This window comes from Chionomys nivalis, chromosome 7 (assembly GCF_950005125.1).
Source record: "Chionomys nivalis chromosome 7, mChiNiv1.1, whole genome shotgun sequence".
In the NCBI taxonomy this organism is placed as follows: domain Eukaryota; kingdom Metazoa; phylum Chordata; class Mammalia; order Rodentia; family Cricetidae; genus Chionomys; species Chionomys nivalis.
Genome location: NC_080092.1, coordinates 67,908,924 through 67,925,735, shown reverse-complemented (window position 1 = coordinate 67,925,735; position 16,812 = coordinate 67,908,924). Strand labels below are relative to the sequence as shown.

The 16,812-nt window shown below is 42.0% G+C and overlaps 1 protein-coding gene across 1 annotated transcript in view; it reads left to right on the top strand.

The window, feature by feature from the left end:
• Positions 1–15,316, top strand: part of Ppm1e (protein phosphatase, Mg2+/Mn2+ dependent 1E) — a 147,173-nt gene extending 131,857 nt beyond the window's left edge. Inside the window, exons 4-7 of the mRNA XM_057775895.1 lie at positions 708–896; positions 4,291–4,434; positions 4,634–4,727; positions 10,376–15,316. Of these exons, the coding sequence (XP_057631878.1) occupies positions 708–896; positions 4,291–4,434; positions 4,634–4,727; positions 10,376–11,427 (1,479 nt within the window). The 3' untranslated portion in view covers positions 11,428–15,316. The remainder of the gene's footprint in view (positions 1–707; positions 897–4,290; positions 4,435–4,633; positions 4,728–10,375) is intronic.
• The last annotated feature ends 1,496 nt before the right edge of the window (positions 15,317–16,812 follow it).

Sequence of the window (16,812 nt, the reverse complement as noted above, 5' to 3'; positions counted from 1 at the left end):
CTCAAACATCCGAGCTGAAAATGAAGAGCGGCCAACTATCTGGCACTTGGAGAGTGAACTCAAGACACAACAGATGGGAGAAGGGCCACTGCTGGCAGCCGGCCTTTCTGAGAAATGAGACGCTGAAGCTTAGATTGGCGCTGAAGCAAAGGTGCCAGCCACACAGGGTACTTGGGCATCTGATACGTAGTTCAAGATTGGCTAACAAATTTAGAGACTCATTTATGGTAGGAACTCAATGTGACCAGGAATGGTGTAGGATGTCTGTATCGCCATGTAGTTTAGATACCCTGCACACAACTGGTCTTGTGCTGGAAAGCTAATTATTTTTTATTGTTCTCTGGTATTTTGAAAAAAGTACTCTATCTGGAACAGCTTTTGCTCACTTTTTCTCATACCTTCTTTCCTTTTCCTCCTCCCAACCTCTAACTATGGTTCTGAAGCAAATGCATGTGGGTGTTTCCATGGTACACAAGTTTCACAGGAAGGGCCCTCCGCTTGCACTACTGGGCATGATGTGTTCCAGGGCGCTGTGTAAACAGTGCCCTAGCAGCGCAGCTTGCCGCAGCTCATCAGGCGCGTCAGCAAAGGGAAACATCAGTCTCCTTATCTGAATGACACAGTAGAGGATGGACATATCCAGGGCATCAGCTCCTTTGGATGGCACTGTGCCCCATTCCTTGACTGCTTTGTGTCTTTATTGACAGGACCAGGAGGAACAAGCTTACTTCGCAGTGTTTGATGGCCACGGGGGAGTAGACGCTGCCATTTATGCCTCCGTTCACCTACATGTTAACTTAGTGCGCCAGGAGATGTTCCCCCATGATCCCGCTGAGGCTCTCTGCCGGGCCTTCCGTGTCACAGATGAGCGGTTTGTGCAGAAGGCAGCCAGGGAGGTATGCCCACGTCCTTGTGAACACCAGCTAGAAGTGCACCAGCTGAGTTCAATCTAGTCTCTGGCTGAAGGGCACTTTGGCCTTTTCTCTTTATGGGTACATATTATCTAAACTGTATACACACACACACACACACACACTTTGGCCTTTTCTCTTTCTGGGTACACATTATCTAAACTGTACACACACACTTTGGCCTTTTCTCTTTCTGGGTACACATTATCTAAACTGTATGTACACACACACACACACACACACACACACACACTTACTTGAACTACTTGTTGGACTCTGCTCAATTCTAAACCCAGATCTCTCCTGAGGAATAATTTTGTGGGACACAATGAAACACTTACTGTAAAGGAAACTCATTCTGTGGCTGTCTGGCCCCTTTCTAGAATTGCTGCTAGATTTGGCAGGTGAGTATTGCTTCTTTTTTCCCTACTACCTGTTAGCTTCGAGCCTGGACCTGATGGATTGAAAACAATAGTTTTACGAAGGAAACAGAAACTGGGATGACTTCCATCCATTCCTTCTGCATGAGCAGGCAGTGGTCACCGTGCATCTGTCTCCAGGGAACATTTCCGATGGAGAGCTCGGAGAGTCCTTAGATGATCCTACAACTGATTTCTTCTTAATAAGAAGAGAAGACAGAACTCATGTCCTATATTGCTAAGGCTGGTCAGACCTAAGCACTTTACTTGGAATGAAATTGAGGGGTTCTGTATTAAAGTCTAAAAGTAAAACAAACAAAAACCCATATGTACATCATGCTGTGCAATGAAACATAATTTAGTACTCCATGTTGGATTTTAAGCTGGGGAGGGCCAAGAGAAAAAGGCACTTTTTTAACTTTTCAAACTAATTATATATTAAGATATGCACAACAAGTTAACACTTCTACCACATGACTCAAATGTGAACTTTTAAAAGGAAAAGACCAGAAAATTAATTATTTGATCCCATTTCCCTGATCTTGCAATTATGCTGCAAAGCAATAGTGAGGCTTAAAATTAATGAAGAATCCAGAACTATTTGGCAACAAGCAAGAGAAGTATCTACCTTGAGCCCTAAGCTTGGTTTAATACACAAATTACTATAGTAACAACTAGGATCCACAGGTAGAGCTAGGGCTGCACAACAGGATCCCAGTGGACTCGGCCCTTTCCTTAGCCCTGCCTCTGTGGAGGGACACTGTGAGCCTTGGGGGCGGGGGCGGCCTGTATTCAGCAGTGTGAGCACTGGTTGGTCATTCTGTCTTTTTCCTAAACTTACGTGTTGTTTCCTACGTCCTGACCGTGCTTCCCTTGCTTGCTCTGTCAGTGGTACCATCTCCGTCCTGTCAGAGTTCTCCACATAATTCAGGGTCCTTTCAGAAGTCGCTTCTCTCCTTCTTGTGCCTCCATGTGCTCCTTACTGCTGGGGAGTAGCTATTACTATTGTGAGCAGCCCTCCCCCCTCCTGTTCTCTCCAGGGCATATGCACTGAAGTGTCTTTATCCTGTGTTCCAGAGGGCTGAGCTTTTCAACATTCTGTGTGGGAAGACATTTTATTGGTGGGTGAGGATTTATAACAAACTTTTCCTATATAGGGAAAAAGAAAAGTTGTTTTTCTCATTGGATAGAAGAAGCCCTTCACCACCCTGACGCACTCGTTCTAATTTGGGCCAGGTCCTTAGTAACAGACTCATGCTCATTTGGTGGTGACTCATGTCAAATGGAGATGTCATTTTAGTACAGCAGGATCAAGAGCTTTAAGTACTGTGGTAGCTATTGCAGCGAAACCCCAGGCTGTTAGTTCTCTATGCAGTGTTTCCAATCAAAGCTCCCTAAAAATACTGTGGGGAAGATTGTTCTGGTTTTTGTTTTTAAAGGTATATAAGCATCTTCTTCAGTGACTATATGCTGTCTCGGCTCCATGATATCCAGAGACTGGGGACATTTCTTTTGTACTAAGAAAATACTTTGTGTACACAAACACACACAACAACTACATCACCTCACTGACAACCCAGTAGGTCAGAAACAAAAAGGACTAAGGCTGCCTGGAAGTGATTGTGCGCGCCTTTAATCCCAGCACTTGGGAGGCAGAGGCAGGTGGATCTCTGTTGTGCTTAAGGTCAGCCTGGTCTACAGAGTGAGTTCTAGGACAGCCAGAGCTATTTCACAGAGAAACCCTGTCTTGATATACAAAAAGCGGGGGTAGGGGAAAGGAGAGAAAGAAAGCGACACAAGAAAGGACAGCACACGCCTTTAGTCCCAGCACTTGGGAGGCAGAGGCAAAAGATTCTCCATGAGTTCCAGGCTAGCCACAGTGACAGTCAGATCCAGTTTTAAAAGAAAGGGGGTGATGGTGGTGGAATGCATTTAATCGTGAACCAGGAAGAACAAAGACTTAAAGTGTCTGCACAGTAAAGAGATTACCAGTCCTTGGACAAGTCACAAATATGCCATGTTTTTAAACACATTCGTGTATTGTGCGTGTATGCCACGGTATGCATGTGGAGGGAAGGACAACTTCAGGAGATGGTTCTTTATGTCCACCATATTGAGAGTCAGAGGCTGAACTATGGTCATCAGGTTTTGCAGGGCCGTTACCTTCTGACCTTCTCACCTGATCCAGTTTTTAAATTAATTAACTAATTTATATTTTATGAGTAATTTTTTTGCCTATTTGTATATCTGTGCACCACATGCATGCAGTGCCCATGAAGGCCAGAAGAGGGCATTAGATCTCTTGGGACTGAGTTACACATGGTTGTGGCCATTGCCATATGGGGTGTGAATCTAACCCGGGTCCTCTGGAAGAGAAGCCAGTGCTCTTAATCACTGAGCCGTCTCTCTCCAGCTGCAAGCCCAGTTCTTAAAAAATCTATACTTAAAACAAACCTGATAATCATTCCTGTCCAGTGTATCACAGATCAAGTGGATTTGTGTATCTAAATGCACATCAAGTTCTCTGAGGCAGGAATGGTGTTATACATGTTTAATCTCAACAGAAGCAGGTGGACCTGTGTAATTTTGAGGCCGGTCTGGTCTATATAGCAAGTTCCAGGCTGTTAGAGCTACACAGTGAGAGACTTTATTTCAAAAATAAAACAAAACTGAAGCTCCTCCCCAACTAGTGACCAAAAGTAGTTTGTTTTGAAGATATGTTTTAGCTATAAAGCTGTTATTTTTAGCAAAATTAATGCGTGTTTACTTCAGGAAGTATTAAAAATACAAATAAAAAGATTCAAAATTCCAAATAAAGAAAATGCTCCGAGAAACATGAATTTGTAATATGAAACACATTACTAATTGTCTCTCAAATGCAGCTTGTATGAATTATAAATTGCTTCTGAATGAGAATTTGGTGTTTTTTTATTTTGACTATGGTCTTAAATTATTTTCAGAGCTTACGATGTGGGACCACAGGAGTAGTGACTTTTATCAGAGGCAACATGCTCCACGTGGCATGGGTGGGCGACTCCCAGGTTATGCTTGTAAGAAAGGGTCAAGCTGTCGAGCTAATGAAGCCACACAAGCCAGACAGAGAGGTATGTATGGTCCATTCTACTCAAGCATGTCCTAGAGGCAGTTATTATTACTGCCTTTGATCTCAGCAACTATACCATGCCCCTAAAGGAGAAATATAGAAAGCCTCTTCACAGAGAGGATGGGCAGTATATCTGTTTACTGTAAAGTGGATGAATAAATTCTGAATCCAATTATTTGCTTTTTATTGCACTGCTCTAGGATGAAAAGCAGCGAATTGAGGCCCTTGGAGGTTGTGTAGTTTGGTTTGGTGCCTGGAGGGTGAATGGAAGTCTATCAGTATCCAGAGCTATAGGTAGGAAAAAAAACATTAATTTTGTTTCTCCAAAATCTTCTACCTCTCTGCCATGTGTTAACTTTGATATGAAGGAACTTGAGATGCTAACTTATCTGCTCAGAGTGTTCATTACTGTTTAAGATAACAGTTGGATGCTTTTTAATGATTTAAGTACACCTGGCTATCTATACATTATATATATAATCTCAAGGAATGCTCAGTTCTATTCCTTTGGTAGAGGCCTCCAGGTTAGTGTACAAACCTACTTGAAGCCATACTGCTTGTTTCATTCTGTATTTCCAGAAAATGGAAGTCTCTCCAAATTTCATATTGTTTCTATCTTTACCTCTTTCTTTTTTGGTGAATTATAAAATGACGTGAGCAGAACTCTTAGAAACAACACACTTTTTATACAAAACTCTTTTTATACAAAACTATTTTCTAAATAAGGACTGTATCTTTTTGGAGAGAGGGTGTCTACGTAGACCAGACTGGACTCTGCCTGGAGCGCTGGTATTCAAAGTGTGTACTACCATACCTGGCCCAGAAAAAACAATTTGTCAGATAATCCTGTGTTCAAGTTTATTTTTTCTTCTTCCCTTTCTCCTCATCCATGCTACGGAGCGAATCTAGGGCTTCATGCATTCTAGGCAAGGGCTCTACCCACCTAGGTCCACTCCTGGCCCTTACAAGCTTCCAAAGGAACTGGGCTCCCTAAAACTCAGTCTGTTTAAAAGGCTATAAAAATTATAGGTGTGCGCCGGGCGATGGTGGCGCACGCCTTTAATCCCAGCACTTGGGAGGCAGAGGCAGGCGGATCTCTGTGAGTTCGAGACCAGCCTGGTCTACAGAGCTAGTTCCAGGATAGGCTCCAAAGCCACAGAGAAACCCTGTCTCGAAAAACAAAAAAAACAAAACAAAAAAAAAAAAATTATAGGTGTGACTTCAGGAATTGGCTGTGCCTGCCTTTGTCAGCTTCCCAGCGTTCTTCCTTCCTCAACACAGACTCACATGGAAGCCTACAGAATCCACTCAGTGTTGCTCTTGTCTGTGTGCTTAGAGCTGACTGTTTGGGATCGCCAGCTTTTGAAAAATAAGTGTGTGTTTCATGGGTAGATAAGCAGATATGCATGTATACCACAACCCTTAAATTTTACCTCCCCAAACAAGTAACTGGACATAGAGCTAGCATACACAAAGTCCATATCTAATTATCAAATTTAGTTTATCGTTACCAAAGATTCCAGAACAAGGAAACCTAAAAGATTTGGTTTAGTTTCATCAGTTGTTTAAGTTCTTCCCACTCTTTGAAAAGGTGCTGCTGGCCAGCTGTGACGTGCCCCAGATATGAGCACTAGGAGCTGAATGAGAAATAGAGAGCTAATAAGTATAAATACCTCATGAAGAATAGTTTTACCTCACAGTGAGGGAGCTATTAGGTACTCTGGAACAAGACCAAAAGGGGGAAAATCTTGACCTTAAAATACACTTTTGTTTTTTGTTTTGTTTTTCGAGACAGGGTTTTTCAGTATCTATGGAGCAAGTACTGAAACTCGCTCTGTAGACCAGGCTGCCTCTGCCTCCCAAGTGCTGGGATTAATGGTGTGCGCCCCACCACCTGGCAAGCCTAAAATACACTCTTATATATACAATTATTTTTGACAACTAGAGGTGTTTAAGACCCCTTCCTCTTCCTTCGGACTGTATTTGCCAGGAGATAAGAAAAAGTAGATGCTGGCCCTGACTCTAAAGAGAGCACAAGGTGAAACCAGAGTAGGTATGTCTTCGAGTAACAAACAACCTAAGATGAAACAAGGTCAACATCACAGATAAAATGACTTTTCAGTTGGATAGGGTGACATACTACATTTAGGGAGGGAAACCCCAGGGAGAGAAATAGTTTTAGAAATAGCAATGAGTAGCCGGGCGATGGTGGCGCACGCCTTTAATCCCAGCACTCGGGAGGCAGAGGCAGGCGGATCTCTGTGAGTTCGAGACCAGCCTGGTCTACAGAGCTAGTTCCAGGACGGGCTCCAAAGCCACAGAGAAACCCTGTCTCGAAAAACCAAAAAAAAAAAAAAAAAAAAAAAAAGAAATAGCAATGAGTGCAGGCAAGAACAGACAGTGGAGTGGTCAATTAGAAGTGTTCCTGCCAGCCTGTGATGGGCTTCAGATTTGACCTTAAGTATTCTGGACTTCCCAGGTGAATAAGCACAGGGACCACAAATGCAGGTGTGTCTTTTCAAGCACTTGCAGTGACGACGTGGAATACAGACGAGTGTAGAAGAGCTCAGCTGGGGGACCAAGTAGAAGGCTGTGGGTGCACTGCTGGCGACGAGGACATCTAAAAAGGGAGACACGGGGGAGGGCGGACTGTTGAGACAGATGATAGTATGTAAGGACAAGGAAAACCAACTTCCAGGTTTCCGACTTGTGAGTAGGAAGACGCTAAGTATTTGTAATAGAGCAGTAGCAGCTGGCAGGGGGTGAGTTCAGTTGGACATATTTTCAGTTCTAGGTAATGATGGGATGTCTTAGAAGAGATTTTGAGCGTACTTGGAAATACAGATCTGGAGTTTAGCTGAAAATTGAGCTGGAGCAAGGATTTAGTAACTCATTCCATTTTGGCAACAACATTTTATCTCTCATGTGTGCACCCACACATGTTGAAAACTACAGGCAGGAGTAACACTGCCCAGAAAACATATACTGTGTAAAGATGAGGCCCATGACTTAAGGGTAACTAACACAGTGGCCACGCAGTCTAGGTTTGGATCTTGGCTCTGCCACTATATAGGCTACTGATCTTGGAAAGTTAATGTCTTGGTACTGGGAATGTACCAGCCCAGTTCCCAATTCCTGTGTGAGGCGGCAGAATATGAGCAGAGCCCAGCAAGAGAGTAAGTAGGGGCCGGGTGGTGGTGGCGCACGCCTTTAATCCCAGTACTTGGGAGGTACAGGCAAGCGGATCTCTGTGCGTTCAAGGTTAGCCTGGTCTACAAGAGCTAGCCCCAGGACAGGCTTCAAAGCTACAGAGAAACCCTGTCTCAAAAAGCCAGAAAAAAGAAAAGAAAAGAAAAGAAAAGAAAAAAGAAAAGAAAGAAAGGAGTAAGTAAGTAGAAGAGCATCGAAAATGAGTCCTTTGCCTGAGCTCCAGAGAGATGGGAACAAAATAACTGACTCTGGTAGGGTATAGAGGTCAACTCTACCTTACCCCAATGCCAAAAGTAGTGGTGGTGGGGACTATGGGTTTTTCCTTTGGTTTTGTTTGTAGAAAAATTGAGGAAATTTTTCTCAAAAAAGTCAAAAAAAGTCTTATAATTTTCTTTTAAGAAATTAACGAATCTACCAAGATCTAGTTTAACTGGCTTAAGGAGTCGATGAATAAGGAGGATTTGGGGGCTCACAGGACAGGAGAAGGGGTGAAGGGACAGTCCGGCTCCACTTCCAGCTTCTCCACTGCCTCACCCCAGAAGCCTTCATGTATGAGCCAAAGCTGACAGAGGTGTGTACGTTTTCTAGCATATGGACAGAGGAGGCTGAAAACAACAGGATGCTGCCATCTCTACCAGCATCTGTCTCCTCTGTGCACATCTTGTTTGTTCTGTTCTAAAGCAACAGTTGTGCCAGTCTTCTCATTGCTAGCACTAACGAGATTTTTCTGGAACAGTGTAACTCAGATCACATTTATTTTTAGAAGCAGAGTTGAGAAAATAGCATTTCTATCAGGTAGAATAGGGGAAATGAAGTAAAGTGGACTGGCGAGGGTACTGCTCTTACCTTTAGAAGTTAGGATGAGCTTCACTAGTCTCTTGGGACATCACAGTAAGAAATGAAGTCAAAGCCATGCTTTTAAGAGGCAAGAGTGGTGGTGCACACTTACAATTCCAGCTGCTGGGAGGTGGAGGCAAGAGACATTCAGGGGCAGCCTTGGCTACAAAGCATGCTGGAGGCCAGCATGGGCTCTGTGCATGAGACCTTGGCTAAAACAAAAAACAAAAAAAACTCAAGTAGGCAAGATAGTGGATTAGAGTTATCCAAGTGAGAACAGGCGTGAAGCTGGGAATATGTAAAGTCAAAAGCCAAAATACATTAACCTAAATAATTATATCCAGTAAATATCTAGCTATTCAACATGCTGGATACAGCATATAGTCCACACTGTTTGCAGCTTATCCACAGGACTCCTATTGAAGTGTTTTGAGGCTATCTGACATGTCTGACACCAGATACTAGAATTATAATGAACTATATAGTAAGACCACCATCCTAGCCTCCTTTCTGCTGCAGTGATAAAATGTCCTGACCAGATCTAGTTTAGCTCACAATTCTGGGTTACAGTCCATCACGGTCAAAACCACAGCAGTATGAACTTAAACCAGCAGCTCACATCATACCCAGAGTCAAGAAGAAAGGGAAGTAAATGTATAAATGTGTCAAGGACTTAGCTGGCTTTGTCAGTCCAGGACCGAAATCAGGGGATAGTACCACCCACAGTGGGCTGAGTCCTTTCACTTCAATTAACCCAATTTAAAAAAAATCCCTCCTAGTCCTAGGCATGTCTACAGAGCAGCCTGATCCAGGCAGTCCTTCACCAGTGCCAGCTAAGCTTCACAGCCTGTCTTCTCTCTAGGGCGAGGAAGGTGGTAACTAAGGAGAGCTGTGTATACAACAAATGCAGGAGCTGGCAGCCTGACACCAGTGCTGTTGTCCTAAACTAAGTTATAGGGTGCTACTTCACTTCCGTTTGGTGGCTAAGGACAACAGCTGGCTCTCTTCCAAGTGTCTAAAGAAAAAACAGAATTAAACAATGCAGGATCTGGTAAGGTCTATATCTTCAAGTTTGAAATCACTCTAGAGGATGGGTGATCTCAGCAGCCGGAAGAGAAACCTGTGGGCTCAAGGCTTCTAGTGTGTTGGACATCACTTCCTAACTCTGCCTTGTGTCTGCTTATGTTGTTAGTAAGTGTATGCAGTCAGGGGTGAGCAGTCAACACAGGTGGTCATCTCCAAAGACAAGACATTTACTGTGGGCTTCCTGTCTCTTCTCCAGTCATTAAATAAAACAGCATCAAAGGGAAGCCGAGTGCACCAGAAACCAAGTAGTCTATATCGTAGCTCTTTGTGTGGGACTGTGGATAAGGTCCACCCATTTCCCTAGCTTTAGGAAGTCACATTTGGTTTTTAAGTCTCTTATAACTCAAACCTTTCTCCATGTTCACAACATGAACCTACTTAATAATTTCCAGAAGAGTGATAGGAAATTCTTTAATGAGAAAAACAGCCAGAACTCAGCCCACCCCCATGTTCTCAAGTTGCAATCAAACCAAGTCTAATCACCAGTAAGAGAGCAACTCTGCTGAACCGGCAGTTCTCCTGTGCATGAGTGATATTTTCAGTACAGCAACAAAGCCTGAACCATAGCCAGAGGCACAAGGTCGAGACTATACAGGAACTGTGGAATTGAGCCCTCCACTTGTATTTTTTAAACTGGGATTAAAGTATAAGCAACATCCAAGTAACATAGAATTCAAGTGTTTCAATTACAATTTTTAAATAAAAATTTCCCATTAAATTACAACTAATCCTAGTATTGACCATAGGCATTCTAAACATTAAATGAGCCACACTTGCCTTCTGATGACCTTCCCTTCTAATTCCCACAGGAGATGCTGAACATAAGCCATATATCTGTGGAGATGCAGATTCTGCCTCAACTGTTTTGGATGGGACTGAAGACTACCTCATTCTGGCCTGTGATGGCTTCTATGATACCGTGAACCCTGATGAGGCAGTGAAGGTTGTGTCTGACCACTTGAAAGAGAATAATGGAGACAGCAGCATGGTTGCCCACAAATTAGTAGCATCAGCACGTGATGCAGGGTCAAGTGATAACATCACTGTTATTGTGGTATTCCTGAGGGACATGAACAAAGCTGTAAATGTTAGTGAGGACTCAGAGTGGACAGACAACTCTTTTCAAGGAGGGCAAGAAGATGGTGGGGATGATAAGGAAAATCATGGAGAGTGCAAACGCCCTTGGCCTCAGCACCAGTGCTCAGCACCAGCCGATCTAGGCTATGAGGGGCGTGTGGATTCATTCACTGATAGAACTAGCCTGAGCCCAGGGCCCCAAATCAACGTGCTGGAAGACCCAGACTACCTAGATCTCACACACATAGAAGCAAGCAAACCTCACAGTACCCAGTTTTTGCCACCAGTTGAGATGATTGGTCCGGGTGCACCAAAGAAAGCAGATCTTAATGAGCTAATAATGGAGGAAAAATCAGTCAAGTCGTCATTGCCTGAACGGAGTGGTGCTGGAGAGTTTCTGGCTTCTTTTAATTTGGGTTCAACAGGGCAACAGATATACAGAATGGAGAGCTTGTCTCCTGTCTGTTCTGGGTTGGAAAATGAACAGTTCAAATCCCTGGGGAAAACAGCGTCTAGATTGTATCATTTACACCACCACTACTCCAAAAGGCAGCGTGGATTCAGGTTTAATCCAAAGTTTTATTCATTTCTTGCTGCTCAAGAGCCTTCTCACAAAATAGGCATTAGCCTCTCCTCACTTACTCGAAGTGGGAAGAGAAACAAGATGTTAAGAAGTTCTTTGCCATGGAGGGAAAATAGTTGGGAAGGATATAGCAGAAACATGAAGATTAGAAAGCGTAATGATATTCCATGCCCAGACCTTCCCTGGAGCTATAAAATATAAGACTTTTCTTCAATGTAGGTTAGCTAGCTCTCTCAAAACACAACTCTCAGAGTAGAAACAAGGTAGACATTTCTAAAGTACATGTGCTTCATTATGAATCCATTGATGGCTCAATCCTTAAATGTACATAGATCTCTAGGAAACTCAAAATAGTGTTTTCAATCTTAAAAACAAAAGTATTGGCGGGTTCACTAGCAAAACCATACAACTGGTCCCTGTGATGTGTCTACACCTACATACAGCTCCCTCTCCACCATCCCTTCATGTCACTAGTGGAAGCTTGGAAGTTATTCCAGTCAGGATATACGGTATGGAAATTGCAGGTATCTGGTCTGCTGTGCCTAACCTAAAGGAAACAGTGCAGAATTACATTGTTTGGGTGAGTGAAAGACAGCCACATGGGTCTTAACTGCTGATAGTGAACCAGTACCAAAGTGTCATCTTCTCAGACTTGAAGGCAGTATGCAGTAAAATATTCATTTTTTTCATAGAAAATGAAAGGCAACTATGAATATTTTTAATTAAACTATTTCACAGGGTTTTAGTTATTATTTGAAAGTTTCATAACCTGTATGGTGCTTTTGGTGGAGTTTTGTTACTTATTTTAGGAGACCCCTGTCGGTTGGCTGCCACCTGTGATGCTCCTCACAGGACCATCATCTCAGGAATAAAAGTGGTGAAGAGATGAGGGCAGGTACGACAGAAGACTCAAATTCCATTTAAAGGAGTTGTGAAAATAGCACTTCTCTATTTTCTGCTTTTTAAGAAGTTTACAAACAGCAAAGGCATATATTATTATAATATAAAACGTAGTTTGAATAATGAAAGCATGACAGTTTTAACTTCTCTAAAATGGTTTTCCCCAAGGGAATGAAGTAATTGGTATGAAGGAGACTGAGTGAGAACCCAGAGGCCATGTGTACAGGACAATGCAAATTACCGAGGGCCAGGGCTGCTTAGTTCTAAGTGGAAGACGAGCCAGAGCCCAGCCACCTGCTTCAGACCACACTGACAGGTCATGTGCTTTTCATTCCAATACTTAAATTATAGCTACAGTTTTAAATTATCTACTTTTTGCCATTTCTACAGTTTCAAACCAGAAACATGTCTTCACCTAAAGACAGCAAACACGCTTATCAGATTTGTGCAGTGAGCAGCCTGGTTTATCTCAGTCATGAATGTTTCCATGTTCCCCACCCCATCACCCATGGGCTATCCGGGCCAACAGGCAGGAGTAGCCTAGCTGGACCCATTGCTCACAGTGGAGGCACAGCCGCTGCCTAATCATGTTTTGTGTAACTCCACATAACACGCCGCATTCTCCAACCCATAGAGCACTAAGATCCTCAATGTCAGTCTTGGATGATTGGAGCATATCACAGGAACCAGCAGAGCTACATCACACCATTAAAGACCAAAACCTGGCTGTTCTTCAGCAATGGTTAAACTGTTAACCTACAGCTTTTATTTTTCAAGCTTTGAGTCTAAGTGAAGATTTTCAGTATTTGTTTTCTGTTGACCTTGGAGTCATTGGTTCTTCCCTCCAGTCTCACACTGCTGAGAAGGAATAACTGTGGCTCCACCTCAGCAGGACTAGGACTTCATCATCTTTCTGAAGCCTGCCCCATAGATGAACCTCACTCATGTCTGTCATTTTTTGAAGCCTAGATCTTGCTGACAACCCATCAAGTACAGTTTCAAACCAAATTTCTAAACAAACAAGAAAACAGAGGCAGCAGAACATAGGTGTACATCATAGCCCAAAATAGCTAAGTACATTTAGAAGAATTTCAGTGGTTATCTATTGGTAGTGTTTTCGATTAGAATAAGGAGAAAAGAAAAAAAAAATGAGGTGATAGGCTTTTTATTGGTGGGGTAGAAATGGGGGGATGAAACTGGGGCAAAAAGACCCATTTTTGAAAGGTCTGATCTGTAGGTCTGATACACAGCAGTGTTAACTTCATTTCTCATGTCATTAGCTCTCTAGAAAATAGAGAAAAGTACTTCTAGTGTGATCAAGTTAATAATCCAATACTGTAAAAACTAACTCTTCATCTGTTCACAATGTGCGTATTTATAAGGTAGTTAGGTACCATTTGTACGGTAAGTCCTTTAACATAACATTCTATAATATTAAAGTAGTGGTTATTGGCCTGATATATGCTGCTGTTGGTTCTATAAACCAGACGAGAAGCAGTGCTTTGTGAAATGCAGTGTTAAACCTTAATGCCACTGGTGATAGGAAGTAGTTCCCTTCAGTTCAAATCCTCTGCCCTCATTTGCTGCTTGCTAATGTAAGCAATAAGTAACCCTCTAACTAATGGTATCTATACATTTCTGTAACTTATATTTAATGATGGTGTATCTGGTGATTGTAAAAATATTAGACAGATATAAAAGTATCTATACAATATATATTCACTGTAAATGCTGAGGTATAGTCTGTGAATTATGTGTTTTGTACCTCTATTTCATTGTGCAATTTAGTGGTGGTGAAAGTTCAACACTCGATCCTTAAAGAGTGGCAGTGTCCCCTTTTCAGTTACCATGATCTGCATCAACTTGTTTGCTTGCTAAACCAGTTTTGTTACAGTAGGAAATAGCAAAACAAATATAGACAAGAAAGTGTAGTACTGATAGGAAAGCAGACTTCAAGTCACCAACTGAGGGTACCACTCCTTGTACATTCACTGTGAGTTGCAAAGGGCATCAGTCCCTAATTTCAAAGGTTTCCTTTTTCACTATTTTTTAGATATGTACATTGGGAAAGCTATCTGAAGTTGGCAACATTATAGCACCAAATATTGGAGCTATTAATTCTATTTATGTCTGTACAACAGAGGTCAAACAGAAAAAAGCATGTATATACTTTTTCTTTACCTACAAGTGCCATCCATTGTCCTTGAAGTAATACACTTAGAGTCATGTTGCATTTAATTTAAGTAGGAGGCACCGTGAAAGCAACATCTTTTCAAAGGACAATGTCAGCAATGTCAACACTAAGTCTAACCCTGACCACATTTATAGTGGTACAGTATCAACACTGCATTTTCATGACCACCACACTTCATTGTTAGAACACTGTGCCAGTAACAAGTGCAACATCCAAGGGGCAGACGAAAAGGATGTAGTTTAGTGTTGCAGATAAGCTGCTGTGCTTCAGGAACTTCCTCTCCATCAAAGGCTTGCTGGGCTTTTGTGAGAAAAAGATCTAAATTATTTTAATTTTTAAACTTAATTTGCTCACTCAGTGAGTTTTTTCATCAAGGCTACAAAAGAGGATACTACAGTTTTGTTTAAATCTTTGTTTGGGAAAATTTTCTTTGGATCACGAATTACTAAAAGATTTGTTTTCACCTTTCAAAATCAGGATAAAAGACAAAATCCCCCACTCTTCTGTTTTGATCTATGAAAAGATGTTTTTTTTTCTTCAAAACAAATGATAGCCAATATTATAGCAGTCAGACAAATAGAAGCGACCGGAAAAATGCCATTGCATCCTTCAGCAGCACTTTATCTGTTCAAGTCTATTTATTCTACTAATTAGAAACATGAGCGAGGGCAGGGGATTCCACTGACACAGCAGCTGCTCTTAAAAAGGAAATACTTTAATTATATTTGATGTATTAGATAATGCAGATACATCATTGTAATCTCTCTAGGTGCTCTTTGGTGAGAGACAAACTTTCTCTTATTCATGACATTTCTCTGGAAAGAATTCTCTCTGGAGTGAAGTGAGTGAAGTCACGATTTACAAACCCACTCTACAGATCACTTTTGAGTTGAGTTGTAATCATAAGTGATCTTTCATGTTTTATTTATTAAAACTGTTTATTCAGGTAAGGAGTATGTTGAAATTTTGCCAATATCTTAATAAAACTCAGCAATTAAAAAAAGTTATTTGTCTTATTCATAAAGTATTAAGTTGAGTTACTCAGTACTTAAACTAGACAGATCCTTCAGCCTTAAATAAAACCCTCACAATCTTCAGGGGGCTTTGAAAAATCTTTTATTTCTATGTAGCATTGGCTGTCCTGGAACTCATTATGCAGACCAGACCAGGCTGGCCTCAAACTTGGAGATCCGCCTGCCTCTGGCTCCCAAGTGCTGGGTTGCTGCAAGGAGACTGCTTGTTTGTCCCAGCTGCCCAGAACCAAAATAACCACACAGAAACCATATTCATTAAAACACTGCTTGGCCCATTAGCTCTAGTTTCTTATTGGTTAATTCTTACATCTCAATTTAACCCATTTCTATTAATCCGTGTATCACCATGTGGCAGCGGCTTACCAGGTAAAATTCCCAGCGGCTGTCTCTGGCGGATCCATGGCATCTCTACAACTCTGCCCTTTTCCCCCAGTATTCAGTTTCGTTTCTTTGCCTACCTAAGTTCTGCCCTACCAACAGGCCAAGGCAGTTTCTTTATTCATTAATGCTAATCACAGCACACAGAGGGGACTCCCATATCACCTCACCTTTTCTGTTTAAATAATAAGGAAGGGCTAAACTAGCAGGGTGGCCAGGAACTGGGCAGCAGAACGAACAACTGGGCCGTAGCTCCTCTTACACTGGGTAAAGTGTGCATGCCAATACTGGAGATGGAGGTTTTCTTATACCTTATGAACATGGAAAGCTGCAAATCGTGATGCTTTAAGTATTACCATCCACCCACCCAACAAAAAACAACAGAGAGAGAGAGAGGGGTTTCTTCTTGTGCTCCCCACTGGTTTAACTGGGATAAGAAAAGGGGGCCAGTAGAAGAGATAGTAGGAAGGGTGGAGCCTGCCCTGAGCTAAGCAGAGATTCCTCATATTATTATTATTATTCTTAGATCTTTGTACCCAACTGCCTAAGCTTTCCTCCATGTCACTGAGTTTCCGTCTTGAAAAAAATAAGGGAGTGGCGGCTCTAAGTCTTTCTGAAGGGTTTTGTCTAGAGGAATAGTCACAGAAAGGAGAATGTATTGAGAGAAGTGAACTCAACTATGCAGGGCATATGCATCTAAAGCAAAGCAGTAGTTCTCAGCCCGTGGGTCTCAACCCCCAAAAGGTCATCGAAAAACACAGATATGGACATTAAGATTCATAAAAGTAGCAAAACTATAGTTATGAAGTAGCAACCAAGTAATTTATAGTTGGGGCACCACAACATGAGGAACTATTAAAGGGTCACCGCATGAACCCAATTAACACACGGTGACTCCCTCTCTACCAGCAAGACTGATTTCACTGTCACAACAACCTTACATTTCCTAATCTCTTTGTCATTTAGGCCATAGCATTACTTTATAAAGAAAAAAAGTTCTGAAAGAAAGATGTATTTGAAAGGGCTTGCTTTGCAGGGACGATAAAGAACATCTTATTAATAATTATTGGTGTTTGAAAA